Below are 22,420 nucleotides of genomic sequence, written 5' to 3' on the forward strand. Positions count from 1 at the left end.
GTCAGCGAAACAAGCACGGCGTAGCACACCGAAGCACATCAGAACGCACACCAACCCATTAAAGCACAACAAGACACAACAGGGCACCTTCAGAGTGAAGCCCAATCTAACAGGAGGCAGAGTGGGTTTTGAATATTGAACAGTGCTGTAGTAACACGGGCCATTGCGGCCTAGCAGGTTCTCTCTCCCCAGAGTGATTTGCGAGTGCGGCAGCCTTTGTTGTGGCTGGGCTAACAGAGGTGATAATACTGCTTTGTTTACGACACAGCTGCCTAATGAGGAGCCCTGGGAGCTAAGCACAGGCATTAACCTCTGTTTGTTTGTGTTTGTGTGTGTGTGTGTGTGTGTGTGTGTGTGTGTGTGTGTGTGTGTACCTGTGGGTGTGTGTGTGTATGTAGATTGATAATGAAGAATATGGTGAAGCTCTATCTCTGGCTCATGTTTATGGACTGGACTCTGACTTGGTCTATCAGAGACAGTGGAGGAAGTCTTCTGTCAGCATCGCATCTATTCAGGACTACTTGGTAAGTGCATGTGTGTCTACACAGCAGCCAATCGAATTGCAAAAGAAAAGTATTCATACCCCTCTAAACTTTTCACATTTTGTCACATTACATCCACAAACATAAATGTATTTTATCGCGATTTTAAGTGATAGACCAACACAAAGTAGTACATTCGTTCATAATTGTGGAGTGGAAGGACAATGATACATGCTTTTCCATTTTTTTATCAATAAGTGCGATCAGTTGCCATCAGAAGTCTGTTAATTATTTAATTAATAGAGTCCAGCTGTGTGAAATTTAGGGTGTACTCACACGAGGCACGGTTTGAATTGAGCTGGAGCACGGTTCTGCCTCCTCCCCACTCCCCCACTGGCCTGCACTCGCGCTGCGTTGAAACAGTCCATGCCCGAACGCGCTGATGTCATTACTCGCTGCTTAATGGACTTGCTGTTGCTGTGCTCAATTCAGCACCCCGCCATGAAAAGCACCCTCTCTCGGAAGCACATCTTCTTGATAAAAGCGGGAATAATCTGCTTAGAAATGGTGGCTGTTATCTCAGTAATGGTTACATACATAGCGATACGGCACACGCTCTCGAGAAGGGAGTGCTTATTCTGGTGGCTGTGCTGAATTTGGCACAACACCGCCTTGTTCGTTTACAAGAATGTCGCATCACTGACAGCATCTTGTTCCGTGCTTAAAATCGGGCACAGTACACCTCTTTAAGTGGACCAGAGCATGGTTCAGTATACCGTGCCCAGACACTATAAGCATACACTATGCTTTGGGAGGTAACCACACCCAGGCACGGAACGAATTGCCTAGTGCACCCTTAGTCTCAGTATAAATAGACCTGTTCTGTAAAGATCTTAGTGAAAAGCAAGGAACTCACCACACAGGTCAGATTAGTTATGGACAAGTTTAAAGCAGAGTTAGGTTATAAAAACATATACCAAGCTTTAAGCAAAGCACTATGTGTGGTGTCCAATTAACGACCCTAAACATACAGTCAGAGCTACACTTAAATGGTTTAAAATGTTCCTATTAGAATGGCCCATTCAAAGTCCTGACCTAAATTCTGTGGCAAAACATGACATTTGCTGTCTCCATCCAACTTGGCTGAGCTTAAGTTATTTTACAAAGAAGAATGAGCAAATATCTGGTCAAATATGGTCATAGCTGGTAGAGACAACCCCCAAAAGACCTGCAGCTGTAATTGCAGTGAAAGGTGGCTCTACTAAGTATTGATGTAGGGGGGCTGAATACTTTTCACATCACACATTTCAGACTTTTATTTGATTTAAATTTTGAAAACATGCATCATTTTCCTTATACTTCACTATTATGTGCTATTTTGTGTTGGTCGATCACTTATCAAAATATGTTTTATTGAGATTTTAAGTTTGCGGTTGTGAGTTGACAAAATGTCAAAAGGTTTAAGGGGAATGTATACTTCTTTTTTAAGCCACTGTAAGCTGTCTTGGTACATGTGCATCTGGTTTATTGGTCATGCTAAGCATGTCAAAAGTGTAGTGTGACGTAATATCAAATCAATTCAAAACTGACCCAAATAATCTGAATACTCCAGTATGTATTCTTACATTGGCATTCGTTTATGGTCTTTCCATGAGCCGCAAAAAGATTGAACCATGAAAAATTGAAAGATTGAGGTACAATACATTTCTTCAGCATCACATCCTTTAGAGCAAATGCATTTTAAATTCATGGCAGGCATCCAGGTGACCTTGCCTTACAGTACAATAAACCACTTTCCACATAGCCAGGGGGAGGCATAGTGATATCTAAGGAATCAACAATGTGGATCACTTCAGAATGATGTGATGAATAGGAAAATGCTCAGTTTAGCGTGTACTGGTAATTTGGTTTGTTGGCATATTGGAAATAAAATTTGAAATATTTAGGATATCTGCGTATAAACTGTATCGTAGACCATTAGAAACTACTTTTTGTTCCATAAGATCAAGTGTAGATGCTTCACATGTTCTAAATTCTGTGACGATCAACTCCGTCTCTCTCTTTGTCTCTCAGAGTAAGATAAAGAAGCGTTCCTGGGTTTTGCATGAATGTGTTGAGAGGGTCCCTGAGAATGTGGACGCTGCCAAAGAGCTACTGCAGTATGGCCTAAAGGGAACAGACCTGGAGGCCCTTATCGCCATCGGGAATGGAGAGGATGGAGGCAGGTGTGTATCTTTCAGGCTCTCGCACAAATTTGCATATAATTATTGCTCTTGCTTTATTTGTTAGTTGGTTGGTTTACTGGTTGGTTGGCTTGTTTGATTGCTTTGTTGTATGGTAGTTGCTGATTGGTTGAGTTATTTGTTTGGTTTGTTAATTAATTACTTTGTTGGGTGGCTGGTTTTGTTTAGTTTGTTGGTTGGTGTGGGATGTTTTGTTGGTTGGTTGGTTGGTTGGTTGGTTGAAACCAGACCCATGAAATATTTTGCCTCTGAAAAACATTGTTCAGGGTGAAAGATAAAGTCTAGGTCTAATTGCTGTGAAAACAATGGAGAAAAGCGTATTTTATCTAATGTTTGTTTTTAACATTTCCAAACCTCTACCTAAGAAAGCCCAGACAATAATTGTAGTTATTGTCAAGGACCTCCATTTAATTAAATTAGTTTAATTAGTTTTGCTGCAAGCTGATATATTGATGTTTGGAGGCATCAATGAGCTTAACCTTTTCTAACTATCTCAACATAAATCAAGTGCTTTATGGGGCTTTATGGGGATTGGGGATTGTTGAGCTGAGGTGATTGTTTGTTTTTCTAAACAACATAATTTTCGTTATTTTGTAAAATGACCAAGCTTTACTTTTTAAATGATGCATTGAGAAAGTGCAGAAATTGTGTTTGGCAGGCATGACACCTGCTTAATTTTTTTTTTTTTAAATCACCTCATGCCCCCAAAAGTAGAACACTACATAAACCTACATTTTTATGTAGAATTGATTTTATCTACAGTTAAGTGAACTAAGTTATTAATACTGACAATGATAAAAAAAAAAAAAAAAAAAAAAAAAACATTTAATATAGTATTCTGATCTGATTTTTCTTTATAAATCATTGGTTATTCAAATCAACAATTCCAGTTAAATATATCATATAGCAGACAAACACAGTGATATTTAAGAAGTGAAATAAAGTTTATAGGATTTGGAAGAACCACAGGCACAGTTCTAGTTAAGACCTGAAGTGGCAGAACAAGAAAAATCTCAGATAATCAGAGGAGAAGGATGGTGAGAACAGTCATAGTCAACCCACAGACCAGATCCAAACACCTACATCCTCATCTTGCTGCAGATTGAGTCACTGTGCATCATTCAGCTATTCAGTATTTAGACTCTCATTGGAAGCTATAGGAAGAATATAGAGGCTGTTTTTCTGCAAAAGGAGGAGCTACTAAATATTGATTTTTTCTGTTGGGCAGCACAAATTTAAGCACCTGCCTAATTATTGCACACTTTCTTTAAATCCTATACATTAAATTTTACTTCTCAAATATCACTGTGTTCATCTGCTATGTGACACAACCAATGATTTATAAAGAAACATCCTGAAACATATCACTACCACTAGTTTTTAAACCACTTCAGTTTATCTGTGTGAAACAATGAGGCCTAAAGACATTTTTAAAATAATTTAAAAGGTGATTTTATGAATACAATACAATCATTTATAAGTGCAGTGTTTGCAGTGAATGGTACAATGTTAGCCTTGTATCTCATAGTCTACATAAAAAAAACAAAAACAAAAACAAAATCAGACAACAAACATGTCTTTAATTATCAACTTTATTTGGAGCAGATGATTAATATTGTCATTAGATTTTCCACTGAACGGTTCCTTTTTACGTTATTAAGCTGTCTGAAACTGATTTTATTCCCAATTTGAGTGGATGTGAAAATTCAAAAACTCCACTTTCATGTAAACCCAATCCATACAGTACTTGAAGCAGTGAATATTCCCTCTAGCTTAATTGATAGAAGTGTGTGTTTATTGCACATATGTACATTCTCTAATCCAATGTCTTCTCTTGTTGTTTTGAATGGTAAGTGTATTATGTACATCTAGGTGTAAATCAGCACCCACTCTTGGTTCTAGCAGTATTTTAGCTAAAGGGTGTGGTTAAACTACACAAGGATATATGGACATTTACTTCATTTACTGAGGGCAGTTGACAGATGCTCTAATCCTGGGCAGCTTATGGATAAGTCTGATTAGAGAAGCATGCCATTCGAGAGTTATAAAGTGTATTTTTTGAGGTACGGGGTGGTAGACGTTTGCAGTGCACAGCTAAGCACGTTTATAAGCTTGTTTGTTGTGTAATCGATGAACACAAGTGTTATAATAGACTGTTGTTAGCATGATGGCATGTGAAACGGTTTTATTGACTTCCGTTCTCACTCTCAGGTTCATCTTACCGGGTGACATCGACATCGATGACTCCTCTTACGAAGATTTCCAGTCAGTGGAGGAGGAGATGGAGCGAAAGAAAGAGAGAGAGACGAAGAAGAGACAAGAGCTGCTTAAGAAAGTGGACTTCAGCAAGTATGATTACAGACACTCACTCACACACACACACTCACTCACACACACACACAAGAATGCAATCTCGGTTGCAAAGGTGCGATGCATCTCATTTGCGAGAGCAAAGGAGAGGTGGAAAGGGGAAGAGGGGTGGAAACAAAGTGGTGGTGGTGGAGAGAGTGAAAGAACAAAGAAGGAAAGAAACATGAGAAAGAAAAAGAGAAGGAGAAAAAGAAAGAAGAAATAAACACAGGGACAGTGAATCAGAGAGGGTAACAAGGGCAGAAAGTTGTAAGGAAGAAAGGACGGAAAGAGAGCACAAATCTCACATTTAAAAAAAATAGTTCATTATATTTTTTCGTGGGACAATGCTGAAGACATGACACTTTGATACAATGTAAGGTGTCAGTGTGCAGCTTATATAACAGTGCAAATTTTATATACCCTCAGAATAACTCAACACACAGCTGCTAATGTCTAAACTGCTGGCAACAAAAGTGAGTACATCCCTAAGTGAAAATGTGTGGCCACATTATTTTCCAGCACTGCCTAAACTCTTTTGGTCATCCACCTTCCATTTGAGGACGCCCCACAGATGCTCAATAAAATGTAACTCTGGATACATACTTAACCAATCCAGCATGTTTACACTCAGTTTCTTTAATAAGAAACTGAGGTGGGTTTGGGGTTGTTATCATGTTGGAATTTTGCACAGTGAAATAATTCCCCATCATATCTTCAGGGTTGACCCATAATATAATAAAATATTTACAAAAATGTGAGATGTGCACTCACTTTTGTGAAATACTATGTTTGAAAAAAGAGAGAGGTAAGTAGTGATGACATGGGAACAAGCAGGTAAGTAGACAAAAATAAGGAAAAGAAAGAAGGTTCAAAGTTATAATAGTATAATAATAGTTTGTTTGCCCAATAATATGAAGAACATTTAATGTGTTAATGGTCAAAATTTTAATTCGAATTAAAAAATAAATACAAGTTAAAAGAATATAAATATTATAAAATAAATATTTTTACAGTTTTAAAGTGTGAGTTTCATTCTAAAAGGCAGTAACTTGAGGATTAGTCCTTAATGCACAAAATCTGTTTCTTTTTTCTTCATTTCTGTGTAAATACCTAGTATTATAGTGTGATGTCTAAAGAAAAGGGCACTTCACCTTTTCACAAGTATAGATCAATCCCAAAAGTTCTCTTACATATGAACAGTTGAGGGCGATTCCTCTACCCCTCTTATGTATTGTGTGGGAAAGAGCAGCTTTGTGCTAGAGTGCTGCCCTATTTCTGCTCTCAAAATATACAGTCAACAACAATAATTCCAATGGTCCAGCATCAGCACCATGCTGGACCAGAGATATGAGAGAGATATGGGGGGTGAGAGGGAGTGAGAGGGAGAAAGAAGGAAAGATTGGGAAAGTGAGAGAGGATGGAGAATAGTTTGAGCGAGAGAAGGCGAGGAATTCAGGACCCTATTTTAGCTTATTATATCACATCAGTTAATTGGGGAACACACAGACTTAGGGTGTGTCGGTGTGTCTTAGGCATTGCGAGGGTGTAAAAAACACACACCTTGCCCAGCTCAAAACTCGCAAAAAGCATGTATTTAATTCGCTTAATTAATCATAGTTGTGTTTTGGACATAACGTGAAATAAACCAATCAGTGTGTCAACTTGCCTTTATTCCCTTTAAGAAGCAGGTGTGCTCTGACTGTGGCGCATTCATATCTTTAGAGTGCAGCTAGAGTGCAGAGTCTCAGCAGAGAATACAGACCTGCACGTTTACACTGTGAAGGTACGCCAGCAGCTCATTTAAGGGAACAACAATGTTATTTTATTCTTTATTATGTGTATTGTTGAGTTAAAAATCGGGTTTGGGCTCTGCAGTGGACACACCTATAGGAATATAGGACTTTGACAACTGACTGTTGTCTAGGTTCATTTCAGTCAGTGGAACACCTGTGTTTTCCAGCGCTAAAATAACAGCACACCAGAAATGTACCTGTACACATATTAGTTCCAGACCACCACACCCATCACTGTAGATTTATTCCTAAAAGCTATAAAGACGTTATTTTAACGGCATGGGCACAAGACGTGAAAGTGGACTGTTAATGGGGAGTAAGATAGCAAAGAGCATCATGGTGCACCCTGCGCAGGGTGTACAATAAGTCACTGAGAGTAAGAGGAAAGGGTAAAAGACAGCAGAAGAAGCTAAACCCAGAGTTTGGAGGGGAGATAGAGATAGAAACTGATAGGGGAGAGGAGAGGGGGTGAGGGGGTGCAGATGGAGTAGGTCGGAGGCCAGGAGAGGTGGAGGGTGAAATTAAAGCCTGTTTATAGATTAGTTTGTAATCTGCATTAGAGGTCATTTATGCTGGTGTTGTTTGGTGCCCAAAGCCCCTGAAGAATGAGTCTCCTGTGAGTACAAATCACACACACACACAGGGTACGAGGGTACAATAGGAAGAGACTAATGTTCTAAACACTACTAATCAGAGCACTGTTGTTTACACACAGGGCAGCATGTTCAATATATATTATATATATATATTTTGTTTTTCTGGCCATAACACACCCCGAACACTTAACACACACCCTAATGCTCACATCACACAGCCTCATGAACTGCATCTAAATTCCACTTAATTATCGTGTGTTCCCATCTCTCTCTCTCTCTCTCACTCTCTCTGTCACTCTCTCTGTCTCTCTCTCTGTGCGCGCATGTGCTATTTATTTAGTTTCGTCAGCTCAGCGCTGTGCATTCCAGTCTTTTGTTTGCAGATTGAACTTTCTTGGAATAGCCCATATTACGTCAATTTAATTCAGTCCATTAGAGAGAGCGAGAGAGACCCTGAACAAGAGAGAGAGAGAGAGAGAGAGCGAGAGAGAGAGAGGGAGAAGAAGAGAGAGTGCTGGAGGCCTGTGCTTTGACGCAGTCTCATCTTTTTTTTCCGGAGCTGCTGTTGCGATTATGTAGTGGAAAACCAAAGGCCGTCATTTTGTTAATTCCTTTTTAACTGCTAGCCCATTACAGCAATGGGGCAATATCGATCAGACTGCTGACTTCGCTCAAAGTGTGTGTGTGTCTGTGTGTGTGAGAGTGAGAGAGAGAGAGATGTGGAGAGAGGGGGGGATACTCAGTGAACCAGGCTTTGTTCTCTCACTCAACTAATGCTCAACACAGTGCAATTACCATTAAACTGGCTGTTCAAACTGTGAAACTACAGCTCGTGTCCTGCCTTACACACAAACACACACACTCTCGGCCACTACTGGAGTCTGCCAGCTGCTCATGAAACAGCTTTGGTGAAAGCACTTAAAGCCCCTGTCTCACGGACAAGTGAATTTCACTTGCATTTGAAAGTTAAAGTGTTTGATGCGGTATGGAAACATTGTGCCCCCATTTTCTCCTCTTTTTCTAGTCATTTAAATTTCTGATTTAGAAGACTTCCCATCACACAGTCTTACCTGTGCTGGAAGGGTATTATTAGCATTCTTTAGGACTGTTGGAGATAGCTAATCACATCTTACTATCTCAATATTGAGTCAACAGTTTTGTTTGGTTTAAACTTCATGATGTTTTGAAGTTTACCCCATTTTTCTACCATATCACTAATGATGCTTCCAACACTCGGAAAGTGAAGACTAGCACAAGCCATTATTATAAAACTGATGGCTAGTCTTCCTTGTCCTCTATGACGTACGCAGGACTTCCAGAAGAGTTTTTTACCCCTTTACTAAATTGCTCCCACCGTTTGGAAATGAAAATGTGATTAATTTCTCTGTCGCTTCTTAATTATGGTAGTGATTAATTAGATACTTTGGGCCTTCTGTTCAGGCCATCTGAAGTGAGGGAACCAATGAGAGAGCTTGACTGTATCTGCCTCGATAGCACAGGAGTGCAAATCTGATTGAACAGTTTTCCTTCGAGCTGTTTCAGGATTGTGACCCTCTTGTTCTTGAGCACAGCTGAAGCTCAGCAGTAAAGGAAGAGCAGCTCTGTGCACTACAGGCAGGAGATCTACAGATGACTGTGAATCAGTGAGTCAGATTAGGACTGATCTGAAGACGAGTGTACCTGAATTTAAGGACTTCCATTTCATAAATTTGCAGTGTGGATTCTGTAGCAAAGCAGAAACATAAATGAGATTGTAAAACACTAAATCTATTGAGCTCTCTCTGTCTCTCTCTCACACACACACACAGAAGCGCGCACACTGAGGTCTTCAGGCAATCAGGCAGTGGTCGCCCTGCATTAGCCTGCATTTTATTTGCTAATCTAGGTCTGTAACAGCCGATTGCCCTTTCTTTCTTTCTTTCTTTCTTTCTTTCTTTCTTTCTTTCAGCACTGCACTGCACTATTTTTTTTTTGTTCTTCCTTTTTTTCCTTCCTAGTTCTCTCTTTTTTTCTGTTTTTTTAGAGTTTGATTAAAAATACATCATATCTACAAATCTCTTTCTTTCTTTCCTTCTTTCTTTCCTTCTTTCATTCTTGTGTGTCTCCACACTTAAGTGGTTTTATTTCATTACGCTGTGTCCGTGCATATCAGTGTGCATCTGTTTGAAGTGGAGTCCTGCTGATGAGCGGCTGATATGAGTGATGGTGGAGGATAGATTTAGTGTGGAGATGGGGGGATAATGCTAGATTAGGACAGAGCGCTGTAGGGCAGCATGATGAAGAGAGACGCACAGTTGTGCTGGCTAATATCCAGTATATATCATCTGCACAACTGCAGTTTCCTCTTTTAATCAGTTACCAACAAAAGCAATATATCAGTGAAAAACTATTTCTGTCGGGTTGTAGACACTTCTTTAAAATAATGAATATTATGTCAATAAATTTCAATAAAATAAGGTACATTCAACCAAAATCACAAAAAACAAGCTTCATGATCATTTAAAATCAAAAGAAAATGAGCTGTGATCCCGATATATAGCAATTTTTATATAGCAATTTGGACAAATACATTCATAATTAAGTCATTAAGAAACTACCCCTCACATTTTTAGCATTTTTCAAATGTGAACAGAGGGTAGAGTCAGCAAAAATCAGGGGTTTTAGTGCCTTTTTAAAGCTAGAATCTGAAGGAAAAAAAAAAAAAGCATATTTAATAAAAAAGAAATGTGTGCATGAGCACACATTTGTGTGCATTCTATTTTATTTTATTTAATTTTTTTTGTATTATTATTATTATTATTATTTTTTTTTTTTACATATGCTGTTATTTTGACAATTTATTTTTGAAATAATAATAAGCCATTATTTCTTTGTATCAAATGAGAAAATGATTTCAAATGAATCTCCTTTGCGTATGATGATCAGAACTGGACACAAAATTGCACACACACCTACACTGGAACTCATTTTTAACTGAGTAAAAATGAGTTCAGTAAAAGTTCACTCCTCTTACAGTAAAAATGGATGTGCCTATGCTGCACTTGCTGCATTTCTCAGGCACTTGTATGTATTGTGCTTTTTAAGGATGCAGGTTGTATTTCTGAGCATGTGAGCACGCTCTGGTGATGGGTGAGGGTGCTGTGAGGATGTGTGTGTGAGTGAAGTTGGCCTGTGGTCTCCCCCTGCACTGCTGGGCAGCTGTTTGATTGAGTGAAGCTGCCTGCGCTCTGGGTGGTTTGTGTGTGATTGCATGGAGAGCTGCGGTTTTCTGATTGCCTGCACATGCCCTGTGGTCCTTTAATGCCCGTGCTGTTGTCTCTGCAGGTTGACTCTGGAGCAGAAGGAGCTGTGTAGAAGCAGACTGAAGCTGCTCTGCTATCTGGACCGCCTGGCCACGTACGAGGTAAGCCTGGCCACAATTTCACCAAAAAAACACTGGAATCAACGCTGGAAATGCTTCATTTTAGCAATGGGAGCAGCACATGCCTTTCTTTGGTTGTTTGATATCAGCACTATTATGTGCAACCTTAAAAAGAAACTTCATCTAAAAGCACATCATCTGTCCACTATTAAAAACTATTACAAATTCACAGCAAGGCAAAGCTTTAATCACTGTTAGTTTTGCACCAATATCCAGTCATTTAGTATAAAATATTAGTATTAGTATTGATGCTGTGCAGAGTTCACATATATTAAAACTCTGTGATCAATTTGTAAGAATTAGTGACAATCCAGATTTATTTTAAGTGATCATACAGTAACTATATTAAGCAAGATCTTATTCTGTAGGTGTGGCAATCACAATGCATCTCATAATACAAAATTATCACGATACAATTCCCACAATAACAGTGACACCACAATGCTGGGATTCTGCAGTTCTTAATACATCACAAGACTGTTCTCTACAGTATTTCACAGGATCTGTGTTACCGAAGAGGATAAAATACTCATAAATATGCAAATAGCAGGAATTAATGTGGTGGATTTATTACTGTTAGTTTCACAGAATTTAACAACTAATATTCTTCGCTGCATGTTTACCTTGCTCATTTGATTAGCGCAACCAAATAGAGTAATAAAGTAGTAACTTTAGTAAGTCAAATTACCGGGTTTGAGTCTTAGGAAGTTTATAACATTTATCAATAATGTATTGCGAACTATACAATACAGCTCTGGGAAAAAAAAAATAGAGGAAGATGGATAATCACAAGCCATCAAACCAACCTGAACTGCTTACATTTTTGCACCAGGAGTGGCGTAAAGTTATTCAAAAGCAGTGTGTAAGACTGGTGGAGGAGAAAAAAATTAAAAACTATGGTTATACCACTAAATATTGATTTCTGAACTTTGAAAACTTTATGAATATGAACTCGTTTTCTTTGTATTATTTGATGTCTGAAAGTTCTGCATCTTTTTTGTTATTTCAGCCATTTCTCATTTTCTGCAAATAAATGCTCTAAATGACAATATTTTTACTTGGAATTTGGGAGAAATGTTATATTTTTATTGCAAAACCTATATTTTGTCCCACACATAGTTCTGGTTAGGGGTATATTTAATGAATTATTCTATTGAATATCAGTGTAGTTCTGACTAAAAAGTAAAAAAATGTATGCTTATATTTTAAGCGGATGATTGTGTGTTTTTATGTTTAGACAGTTTTCCTAAATTATTAAAAAAAATCTTTATATCTAACTTGCAGCATTACAATATCTAAAAATATATTGAATATTAACCATTATAAATACAGTTATTATACTAATTCTTTCTTGTGAATATGCTCTACTTGTCAGCCTCCTTACCTGGACGTTATTTACAGCCTGTAGCAGTGAGGACAGTAACAGAACAGTTTAGAATCTGCAGTGAGGAACTATTTTACACTAGAACATAAATACACTGTTTTACACACTTTACTCTACAGTTTTATGGTTCTTTACTCTTGAACTGTGACTTGCTTGATTTTAAATCATTGCAGAAATGCGTAGTTTTAACAGAGGGAGTAGTGTGCTGTGTTATAGAAAAAAGCTCATAATGAGTAATTAAGTGAACATTGCAGCACTTCCTCAAGCTTGCCCAAGACCAATTGAATGTACCATGGCATTTCTATGACTTTCTTAACTTGTGTTACAAATTGACAAAATATTTGACAACGCTTTACACACACAAACTGTCTCAACTTATTATACCAATTAAGAAATTAGTACATTTTATTGCTTAAGAATGTTGTAACTAATAATTGAGACATACGTTAAATAAATGTGTAATGATTAATGATGTTTAATTATGTCTTAAGTGGTGTCAATATATATTGACACTACTCAACATTACTCAACATTTTAACAATGTGTATAACTCTCATATGTAGTGTTATTTGTGACCCTTATTGTAAAGTGTTACCAAAGATTTTATTCTAAGCCATTTTTTATTGGTCTATTAATAATGCGATATTTATATTTATACAAGTTCTATTGTCACTTGGAATTTAATATTTCTTTGCTCCTCTGCCTTGTCACTGACTCTGACATGGAGTTTTGTTTGGAAGAGTATATGAGATGTGTGTTTCATTAGTGTTGGTGGGTTAAGTAACAGACAGTGTCTCAGTGGTTTAAAATGTACTGTTGATGAAGGGCTACAAACAGGCTTGTTGTAGTATCTAACTACACTAGAACATGGTGGCTGAAAAACCCAGCAATGCTGCAGCACATTAAAAATAGTGTTGGGTCAGTCATCCCTGGTGGTTGTTTGTTTAGCCCCTGATAGTCAATTTGTGATGGACTGTGCAGTCAGTATTTGTGAGTGTGTAGCAGTGCTGATTAGGTTCTTCCATTTGTGAAGTGTTGCAGTGGCCTGCCTGTAGACTGTGGTCTTTTAACATCGTTTTATAACTCGCTCACGTCATTTAGGACTCAACAGCTTCTGCCAAGACCCTCTAAAATGTCTTTTTAACAGGTCCATATTGCACTCAGACAAAATTCTGTTGTGAAGGGTAGTTTGTGGAAATTGTGTGGCTTTTGTACGGCGAGGCAGGTCAAACTCCATCCCCCACCCCCCCACCCCGGAATAGACTGAAACACATGACTTCAATTACCCTCCTCTGAAGAGGCTATTCTCCTAGAGGTTCCTATACTTTTTTCATCACTGACCTTTGTTCAAACCATTTGTTAAATAATGATATGGCAGTATAAGATACTGTGTGTATGTGTTTGGGGGTGTAGGTGTGTGTGTGTGTATATGTGTGTTTGTGTATATGGGTGTCTATATGTTCAGTATATGAATGTGTGTGTGTAAATGAGAATCACTTGTTAAATGAGACTCATTTATTATTATGACTAAGGTGAAGATTAGAAAAAAGGGTGCCCCACTTGAATCAGGCTTTAAAACACTGTGTGTTCTGGCTTATAGCTGGAAAGATATTTAAACATGGACTTTTTTCTGTCTTTAATTTTACTTTGTACACTACCTCAGAGAATTTAAAATTGGGTGAAATGTGGGGGGAGGGGGTTAACTAAAAGCTAAGTAAACAAAACTGTAATTCTTAAACGAAAAGAGAAACGAGCACTGGATGTTAATCTACACAGATTTGGGTGAGTAAAGCGCTTCCATTTATTTACAGTAAGCTTATCTTTGCAGATTTCCACTAAGGCTGGGTGCAGCAGCATTAGCATTAGTGGCTAACCGCTAACACTGGCTGTGCAAACACTCAGACTACAGTCCGATATACATACCTATGAACAGCTGAAGAGCTAGCGCTTAGCACGGTTAGTGGCTGATGTTAATGCTGCTCCAGCAGTGCTAGCCAGGGTTAGCAGCAGGCTACATGCCGATAATACTCACCTATGAACAGCGAAAGTGCTAGCACTTAGTTTGATTAGCGGCTAATACTAATACTGCTGTATCTCCTGTGTAACACTGTACTTCAACGGAGTGACTTTACTGCTCCTTACAACCTGATGCTTTGACCATTTTTGGGAAAGCTAAAGGATTTAAAGTACAAAAAGCCTTATAGTACAAATAATACGGTATATCAATTTAGGAATATTTGAAGTGTGAAGTGTAAAAGCTAAGTAGTTTAGGACTAAAACATTACAAGGTTTCAGGGCTGTTAATTTTAATGTTTTGGGGATGGTTCTCATATACTGGCCAGTGGTTGTTCAACATGGCACTTCATGGCAAAGAACTTACTGAGGGTGTGAGAAACAGAATTGTAGGTCTCACCAAAGATGTCCTAGGCTTTAAAAAAAAACTGATAACAATCTAAAATTAAGCTACAGCATGTTGCACAAGGTCATACAGTTGTTTTTTTCAGGTCAGGTTTCATTTGGAACAGGCTCAACAAGGTCAACCAAAGAAGTTAACTACACGTGTTCTGAATAATGTGCCCCCCCCCCATTATTCTAGCTGAGATTGAAAATATGGGAGGTCAGCCTGCAGTCTGCAGATCATACGCCACACACTGCATCAACTCTGCCTGCAATGGCATTGTCATAGAAAAAAGCCTCTTATGAAGCTGATGCACAAGAAAGCCTGCAAACAATTTGTAAAAGGGAAGCATTCAAAGAGCATGGATGGCTGGAACCATGTCCAGTGGTCTGACGAGATCAAGATAAAGTTGTTAGGCTCAGATGATTTTCAGCATTTGTGGTGGCTCCCTTGTGAGGAGTACCAGGACAACTGTAACTTGCATAGAGTCAAGCATAGATAGATAGATAGATAGATACTTTATTGATCCCCGGGGGGAAATTCTTGAAAAAATAAAGTATCTATCTATCTATCTATCTATCTATCTATCTATCTATCTATCTATCTATCTATCTATCTATGCTTGACTCTATGCAAGTTACAGTTGTCCTGGTACTCCTCACAAGGGAGCCACCACAAATGCTGAAAATCATCTGAGCCTAACAACTTTATCTTGATCTCGTCAGACCACTGGACATGGTTCCAGCCATCCATGCTCTTTGAATGCTTCCCTTTTACAAATTGTGCATGGTGGTAGAGTCAGGCATCATAGGGCTGCATGAGTGCAATTTAAACAAGTACTGTGACAGTGAAGCAGAGAATGATCCCCTCTGTTTAAAAACTGTGCTTGGAAGTTTTCCAACATGATTACGACCCCAAACACACCTCCAGCTACCCTAATGAGGAAGCTGAAGATAAAGGTTTTGAGATTCTACATTTTGCGATTCTAAACCCAATTGAGCATCTATGGGGCATCCTCAAGTGTAAGGCAGAGGAGTGCAGGGTCTTTAACATCCACAAGCTTTATGATGTTATCATGAAGAAGGGGAAGAGTATTCAAGTATCAGTGACCTGTCCAGCTCTTAATTTAGAGAAAAAAACATTGTATTTAATAAACCATACTCTGTTTGTACTTATGTTATAATTGTATAAGAAACACAAAACCTACCATTATTAAAAAAGTGTTTACATAATGAATTAACAGTTACATAAACAACATCAGTGTGGTTCTTAAGCACTTCCATATGAAGCCTCAGGTCAGAAAAGACCTTGAATAAGGCTGTAATTTTAACATTTAAAGATGAACGGAAAACTTGCGAAAAAGCGAGTGAGCTAGAATTTACTAGAAATAAGATACAGTATGTCTTGTTTAACTACTCTAGCTGGTTTTATTAACTTTGAATGAGAGAAATAATAGAACTTGTAGAGAACATTAGCTTGACCAAAACTACGGCTCGTTTTAGAACTGCTGGTGAAGCTGCCACATTTAAGGTGGCATTTAAGGTGGAAGTGCTTACTTGTTTGCTAAACATAAGTAAGATTTACTAAACTGAGACATGACTTTTTTAACATTGAGTAAAAGAAAAAAAAAAAGAATTAATTTACTGTAAACTTACCATGAATCTCCTTCACCCATGGCTCCAACATGCATTCAGCTTAATAGTGCTTTACTGCCATAGCTTTGATCGCCTTGCTGCCCCACATTAGGGAGTAGAGACTGTACTTATATGTATAGTACTGTAGCGTCAACTAATCCATTATTAAATTGTAGGCAACTTTAGATGAATATATAATTGATTAAGTGCCCTAATACAGAGGGTTTGCCCCAAGATGCAAATCACTTGTAACACTCAAACACAAAGGCCAGGTTAAAAAAAAAAAATCTTGATTCTTGTATTGTTCTCATACAAATGTTTTCTTTTTGTTCTGTTTCAACTTTTCCAACAATCAAATGAAAAATATATATATATATATATATTGTGACATTATGCATCCTGCACATTTTTCACACAAATATTGCAAATACAGTATAGTAATATTACCATCCTATCTCCCACGCCTAATAAAAAGTTAGAAAGTCTAGTTTATGCAGTGCTTTGGTTTTGGCTGTAAGGAGTCTCAGTCCTAAGGGAGCAATTTCAGAGTGACTGCTCAGCTGTATTATGCACATTTATATCCAGGAAACATTCACAATATTCCATTCCACCATCATGCATATGATAATCCCTTTGTCCTACAGCCTAATTATATAGTCTAGCACCACTCTTAGCACAACTCTTCACTGCACAAGTGCTCTGAATACATAGCGGGTTGCTCAGTTTGTTAAGCAGTGAGGATGTGCATGTCTAATTCTGTATGTTTAAATTTTGTAGGTTGTTATAATAAACTGAGGAGTCATGTTCATGTTTGAAGTGCTCTCCTTTGAAAGATAGACTCTTCAGAAACTCTGCTTCAGTCTGTGTCTGTGGGTGTGCTGGTCAGGCTCTTTACAAAGAGCTATTTTTGGAATGCATAATATATTTTAAACACGTTTTTTCCTCTCCACTTCATTCAGCCTGAGTACCAAAGACCAGTACACCAGTGCTCACCAATATCTCACAATATAGCGTGAACCTCTGGTGTATTATTGTGATTATACTACAGTAGCGTTATCACTGTTCATTGTTTGATTTTAAGGGGACAGTATTTTGCAAGGTCTATCAGATGGTCTGTTGCTAGAACGTCATTACCCAGTATATATACTATATATACATTAATAAAACTTTGTATATGGAAATAAACTATAATTAACTATAATTAAGTATAAGTATAAAAAAATACAAATAAATTTAGCATGGCTAGGCCTTTTTCGAACAGTTAAGCTAACGTTTGATCCTAAAAAATGTTCACCCAGTTTTCCAGCTCTATATTTATCATACATACAAACATACATACAGAGTAAGAAATATGTTTTTAATGGCAATGATGTCTGTATACTCTTCCCTTTATCAGAAAAAATAAAATACAAATAATTATGGATTGTTGGATTTGTATGATGCAATCTTCCACCATACCATAAGGTAAAGCTGCTCCGACAAAACTTCAAAGCTCTGTCCACAGGGTACAGCATGGTGCAAAAACATTTAGTACCCTCTATATAATCTTCTATTTTGCCACATCCAAAACATCTTCCAACCTCATGCTGCCTTCACCATGCTTAACAGATGTCATTAAGTTTTGAAAGGTCTGACAACATGAGATCCGAGTCATCTCTATACAACACACCAAACGTTTCTCTTCTGGACAGTTTCTAAGTGACTAAATTACAACACATAACCTGCATGTGCACAGCCATGATCCACCATGATTCTGCAGAAGGAACAAGTTTCACAGTTTCACAGTTGACAGCAGGCACTGGACCAATCCAATTAGACACTCCTTGACTGAGGAGATTGTGATCTGTGTGTCAAACATTGGCTTGGAGAAACCCCTGCCAAACCACTACTCTGTATTCTTTGATGATATCGACTGGCTGTTACAGATGGTCACCGGCTGTGATGTGTGATATGGCAGCAGTTCCTGCATCAGGAGTGTCTTCTAGTGCTTGAGAAAACTCTCTGCGATTGGCACTCTGAGAAGACTCTGCTGGACTAACTAGACACTTTAGTTTGCCTTTTTCCTGAGCTTGTTCAGCTTTTTTTTACCTCAGGTTTCTTATTCTGTCAGGGAAAGTTTTCTAATGTTGGTGGTACATGATAAATACATATCAAAGGCCTTTAATATAATGTAAACTATAGGAGGAGAATTAGGAAATAAGCTAATGTGAAACTATAAATTAAACCATTTGAATTATTATTATTTCTATACATTTATATATACTACTTTTATATGGCGTATTTAATTATATGGTAATGTACAGTACTATTTGTTTTAGATAAAACAGAATAGAATTTTCTTATTGTGGTGTCATTGCTTGTTGGATGTACTGAATCAGATGTTTGTGGACATACTTTCTAAAAAAATGTAGTCTGCTACTTTATACTGCACCTATTGGTGGGTGGATGGATGGATGGATAGGTGGGTGGGTGGGTGGGTGGATGGATGGATGGATAGGTGGATTGATTGATTGATAAATGAATGGATAGATAGATGGCTGGATAATTGGGTGGATGGATGAATGAATGGGTAGTTAGATGGGTGGATGGATAGATGGATGGATGGATGGATGGATAGGTGGGTGGGTGGGTGGATGGAAGGATGGATGGATGGATGGATAGGTGGGTGGGTCGATGGATGGAAGGATGGATGGATGGATGGATAGGTGTATAGATTGATTGATAAATGAATGGATAGATAGATGGCTGGATAATTTGGTGGATGGATGGATGAATGGGTAGTTAGATGGGTGGATGGATAGGTGGATGGGTGGATGGGTGGATGGATGGATGGATGGATAGGTGGGTGGGTGGATGGATGGATGGAAGGATGGATGGATAGATAGATAGATAGATAGATAGATAGATAGATAGATGGGTGGATAGATAGATAGATAGATAGATAGATAGATAGATAGATAGATAGATAGATAGATAGATAGATAGATAGATGGGTGGATAGATAGATGGGTGGATAGATAGATGGGTGGATAGATAGATGGGTGGATAGATGGATGGTTAGGTGGATAGATGGGTCAATAGATGGGTGGATGGGTGGATAGCTAATTGGATGGGTAGATAGATGGGTGGATAGATGGATGGATGATGGGTAGATAGATGGGTGGATACATGGATGGATAGGTAGTTAGATGGGTGGACGGATGGATGGATGGATAGGTAGATAGATGGATGGATGGATAGATGGATGGATGGATAGGTAGATAGATGTTTAGATGGGTGGAGAGTTGGATGGATAGTTGGGTGGATGGATAGGTGAATGGTAGATAGGTTGATAGATGTGTGGATGGATGGATGGATAGGTGGGTGGGTGGATGGATGGAAGGATGGATGGATGGATGGATAGGTGTATAGATTGATTGATAAATGAATGGATAGATAGATGGCTGGATAATTGGGTGGATGGATGGATGAATGGGTAGTTAGATGGGTGGATGGATAGGTGGATGGATGGATGGATGGATGGGTGGGTGGATGGATGGATGGATGGATGGAAGGATGGATAGATAGATAGATAGATAGATAGATAGATAGATAGATAGATGGGTGGATAGATAGATAGATGGGTGGATAGATAGATAGATGGGTGGATAGATGGATGGTTAGGTGGATAGATGGGTCGATAGATGGGTGGATAGATGGGTGGATGGGTGGATAGCTAATTGGATGGGTAGATAGATGGGTGGATAAATGGATGGCTAGGTGGATAGATGGGTGGATGGGTGGATAGCTAATTGGATGGGTAGATAGATGGGTGGATAGATGGATGGATGATGGGTAGATAGATGGGTGGATACATGGATGGATAGGTAGTTAGATGGGTGGACGGATGGATAGGTAGATGGATGGATGGATGGATAGATGGATGGATGGATGGATGGATAGATGGATGGATGGATAGGTAGATAGATGTTTAGATGGGTGGAGAGTTGGATGGATAGTTGGGTGGATGGATAGGTGAATGGTAGATAGGTTGATAGATGTGTAGATGGGTGGATAAATGGATGGATGAATAGGTAGATAGATGGGTGAAAATCACTAATGATTATGTGGCTGAATGCAATCAAATTCTCAGAGCAATGTTCCAGTTTCTGTTAGAAACAGTAAAGACAGTTACTCTACTTCTTCTTTTTGTCTTTGAAAAAACATGCTATGTATTGATACTTTGGGACAGTCCAATTTTCATATAGTGCCCTGCTCTGTAATATAAATGGTATTTTAAACCCCTCAAGTGTTACGGAAGCGTAATGGATTTCCATGGATATAGAGAGCATATACACACAGACACACACACACATACACATGCATGAATGGACACGCATGTCTTGAGACAGCATGCACTCAGAAGCTGGCCACTAAAACCCACGATTGCAAATGTTACATTTAAAGGTCACAGCAGTTTCTATACGATTTTACTGAATACTCACTATATAACCTAAGTTCTGAATTATTTTACTCATTCTTCATTCATTTATTCCCTCTCTCTTTGTCTCTCTCTCTCCCCCTCTCCCTCTTTTTCTCTCCCTCTCCTTGCAGGAGATTCTGGGAGGACCCCATGCTGCAGAGCAGAGATATGACTCTGAGTTTTTCAAGAAGTTCCGCAATCAGAATATAGTCTTGTCAGCAAGAACTTACGCCAGGGTAAACCCCTCTCCTTTGTTCTCTGTATCTACCCTGTGTGTGTGTGTGTGTGTGTGTGTGTCTGAGGTCCTGCAGCGTGAATTATAAGACAGCGTATTGTACTCTAGCGCATGTCTCAGGGTGAGAGTTCTCCAGCTGTTGTAAAATATGAATTCTCCTTAAGTTATGAGAGTATTTTTCAGTGTGGATGCCTGAAACCTGGTTCCTTCAACACCTAAAACCACTACCAATAACTGCTGTGATAAAATGTGTTGCTTAGGATAATTTTACTTATTGATGTATATATTGATGTATGGATTTCATTCGTTCTCGCAGGAGAGTAACGTGCAGGCTCTTGACATTCTCTTCACCTATCACGGAGCTGAGCTGCTCCAGCATCGTCTCGCCATACTGTGCAATTTCCCAGAAACCACCTCTCCCCACGAGTACACTGTGCTGCTTCCTGAGGCCTGGTAAGAATCATATGCTGAATCGTAATATTGGAGTTATGGTATGTGCTGGTATGAACTTCAGGTTGTACAGTGGATCCTGTATTGTTAAATATACTTTTTCATATAGTGTTGGTCTTAATTTGTAAACCCAAAAAATAAGTCTTTAGTCTGGTTTTGGACGTTGACAGTGACTGGGCTTGTCTGACACTATATAATCACAATGAGTTGGCAGCATACTGGTCATTATGACATCACGTTGGGTGTCATTATATCACTACAGTGGCCTCTGCCTTTACAATAACGTGTCATTACAATGTCATTATGACATCACAAAGGGGTTTCATTACAATAGGCATAATTGCATCACAGTGACAATTATAAGGCTCATCTAATTATTATAAGGTGTGCTATCAATGAACGGGTCTATTTTCATACATAAGGCGCAACAGATTTAAAGTGCATTAACTGAAACGAACTTTATTTAACTCCTTAACAATAACTTTTAACATATTTCAGTTGTAAGAGATAAAATACAAACAATACACTCGCTTTTTAGTTCATTCCTTTCCACAAATCTATCAAATTTTTAATTCAGTGTCCAAGTTTAACGATTGGCCATTTCAGCACCAAGCATGGCATAACTCGCCCGGCCCTGCCTCCCCGTGTACTACACAAACAGAATTCTTATATAAGGCGCACCCAATTTTAAGGTACACTGTCTATTTTTGAGAAGGATTTTAAATGCATCTTGTAGTCTGAAAGTATGGTACATAAAGAAAAAGTTAGATAAAAAATGGCTTGATTTGAATTGTTTCCACTTTTTAAGTCCTTTGTGGCTTCAGTAACATTTTCCTACCCCACTAAACATGTATTATGCAAATGATCAGCACAATTTCACTGAACTAGTGACTGAGGGGAACGTGACTGGGTGGAATATTTCAGGGTTGCTGTGCTCTCTGCTATTGGGTTTAGACCTTCTAATGTCAGT

The 22,420-nt window shown here is 38.5% G+C and overlaps 1 protein-coding gene across 2 annotated transcripts in view; it reads left to right on the top strand.

Moving 5' to 3' along the window:
• The window catches only part of nbas (NBAS subunit of NRZ tethering complex), a 353,782-nt gene that overhangs the window by 52,049 nt on the left and 279,313 nt on the right, over positions 1-22,420 (top strand). For both annotated transcript variants that reach the window (XM_049479822.1, XM_049479826.1), the window contains exons 16-21: positions 399-524; positions 2,556-2,707; positions 4,937-5,074; positions 10,791-10,869; positions 20,897-21,001; positions 21,317-21,453. In XM_049479822.1, coding sequence (XP_049335779.1) covers positions 399-524; positions 2,556-2,707; positions 4,937-5,074; positions 10,791-10,869; positions 20,897-21,001; positions 21,317-21,453 — 737 coding nt within the window. The remainder of the gene's footprint in view (positions 1-398; positions 525-2,555; positions 2,708-4,936; positions 5,075-10,790; positions 10,870-20,896; positions 21,002-21,316; positions 21,454-22,420) is intronic.

The sequence above is a fragment of the Astyanax mexicanus genome, chromosome 1 (genome assembly GCF_023375975.1).
Source record: "Astyanax mexicanus isolate ESR-SI-001 chromosome 1, AstMex3_surface, whole genome shotgun sequence".
In the NCBI taxonomy this organism is placed as follows: Eukaryota; Metazoa; Chordata; class Actinopteri; order Characiformes; family Acestrorhamphidae; genus Astyanax; species Astyanax mexicanus.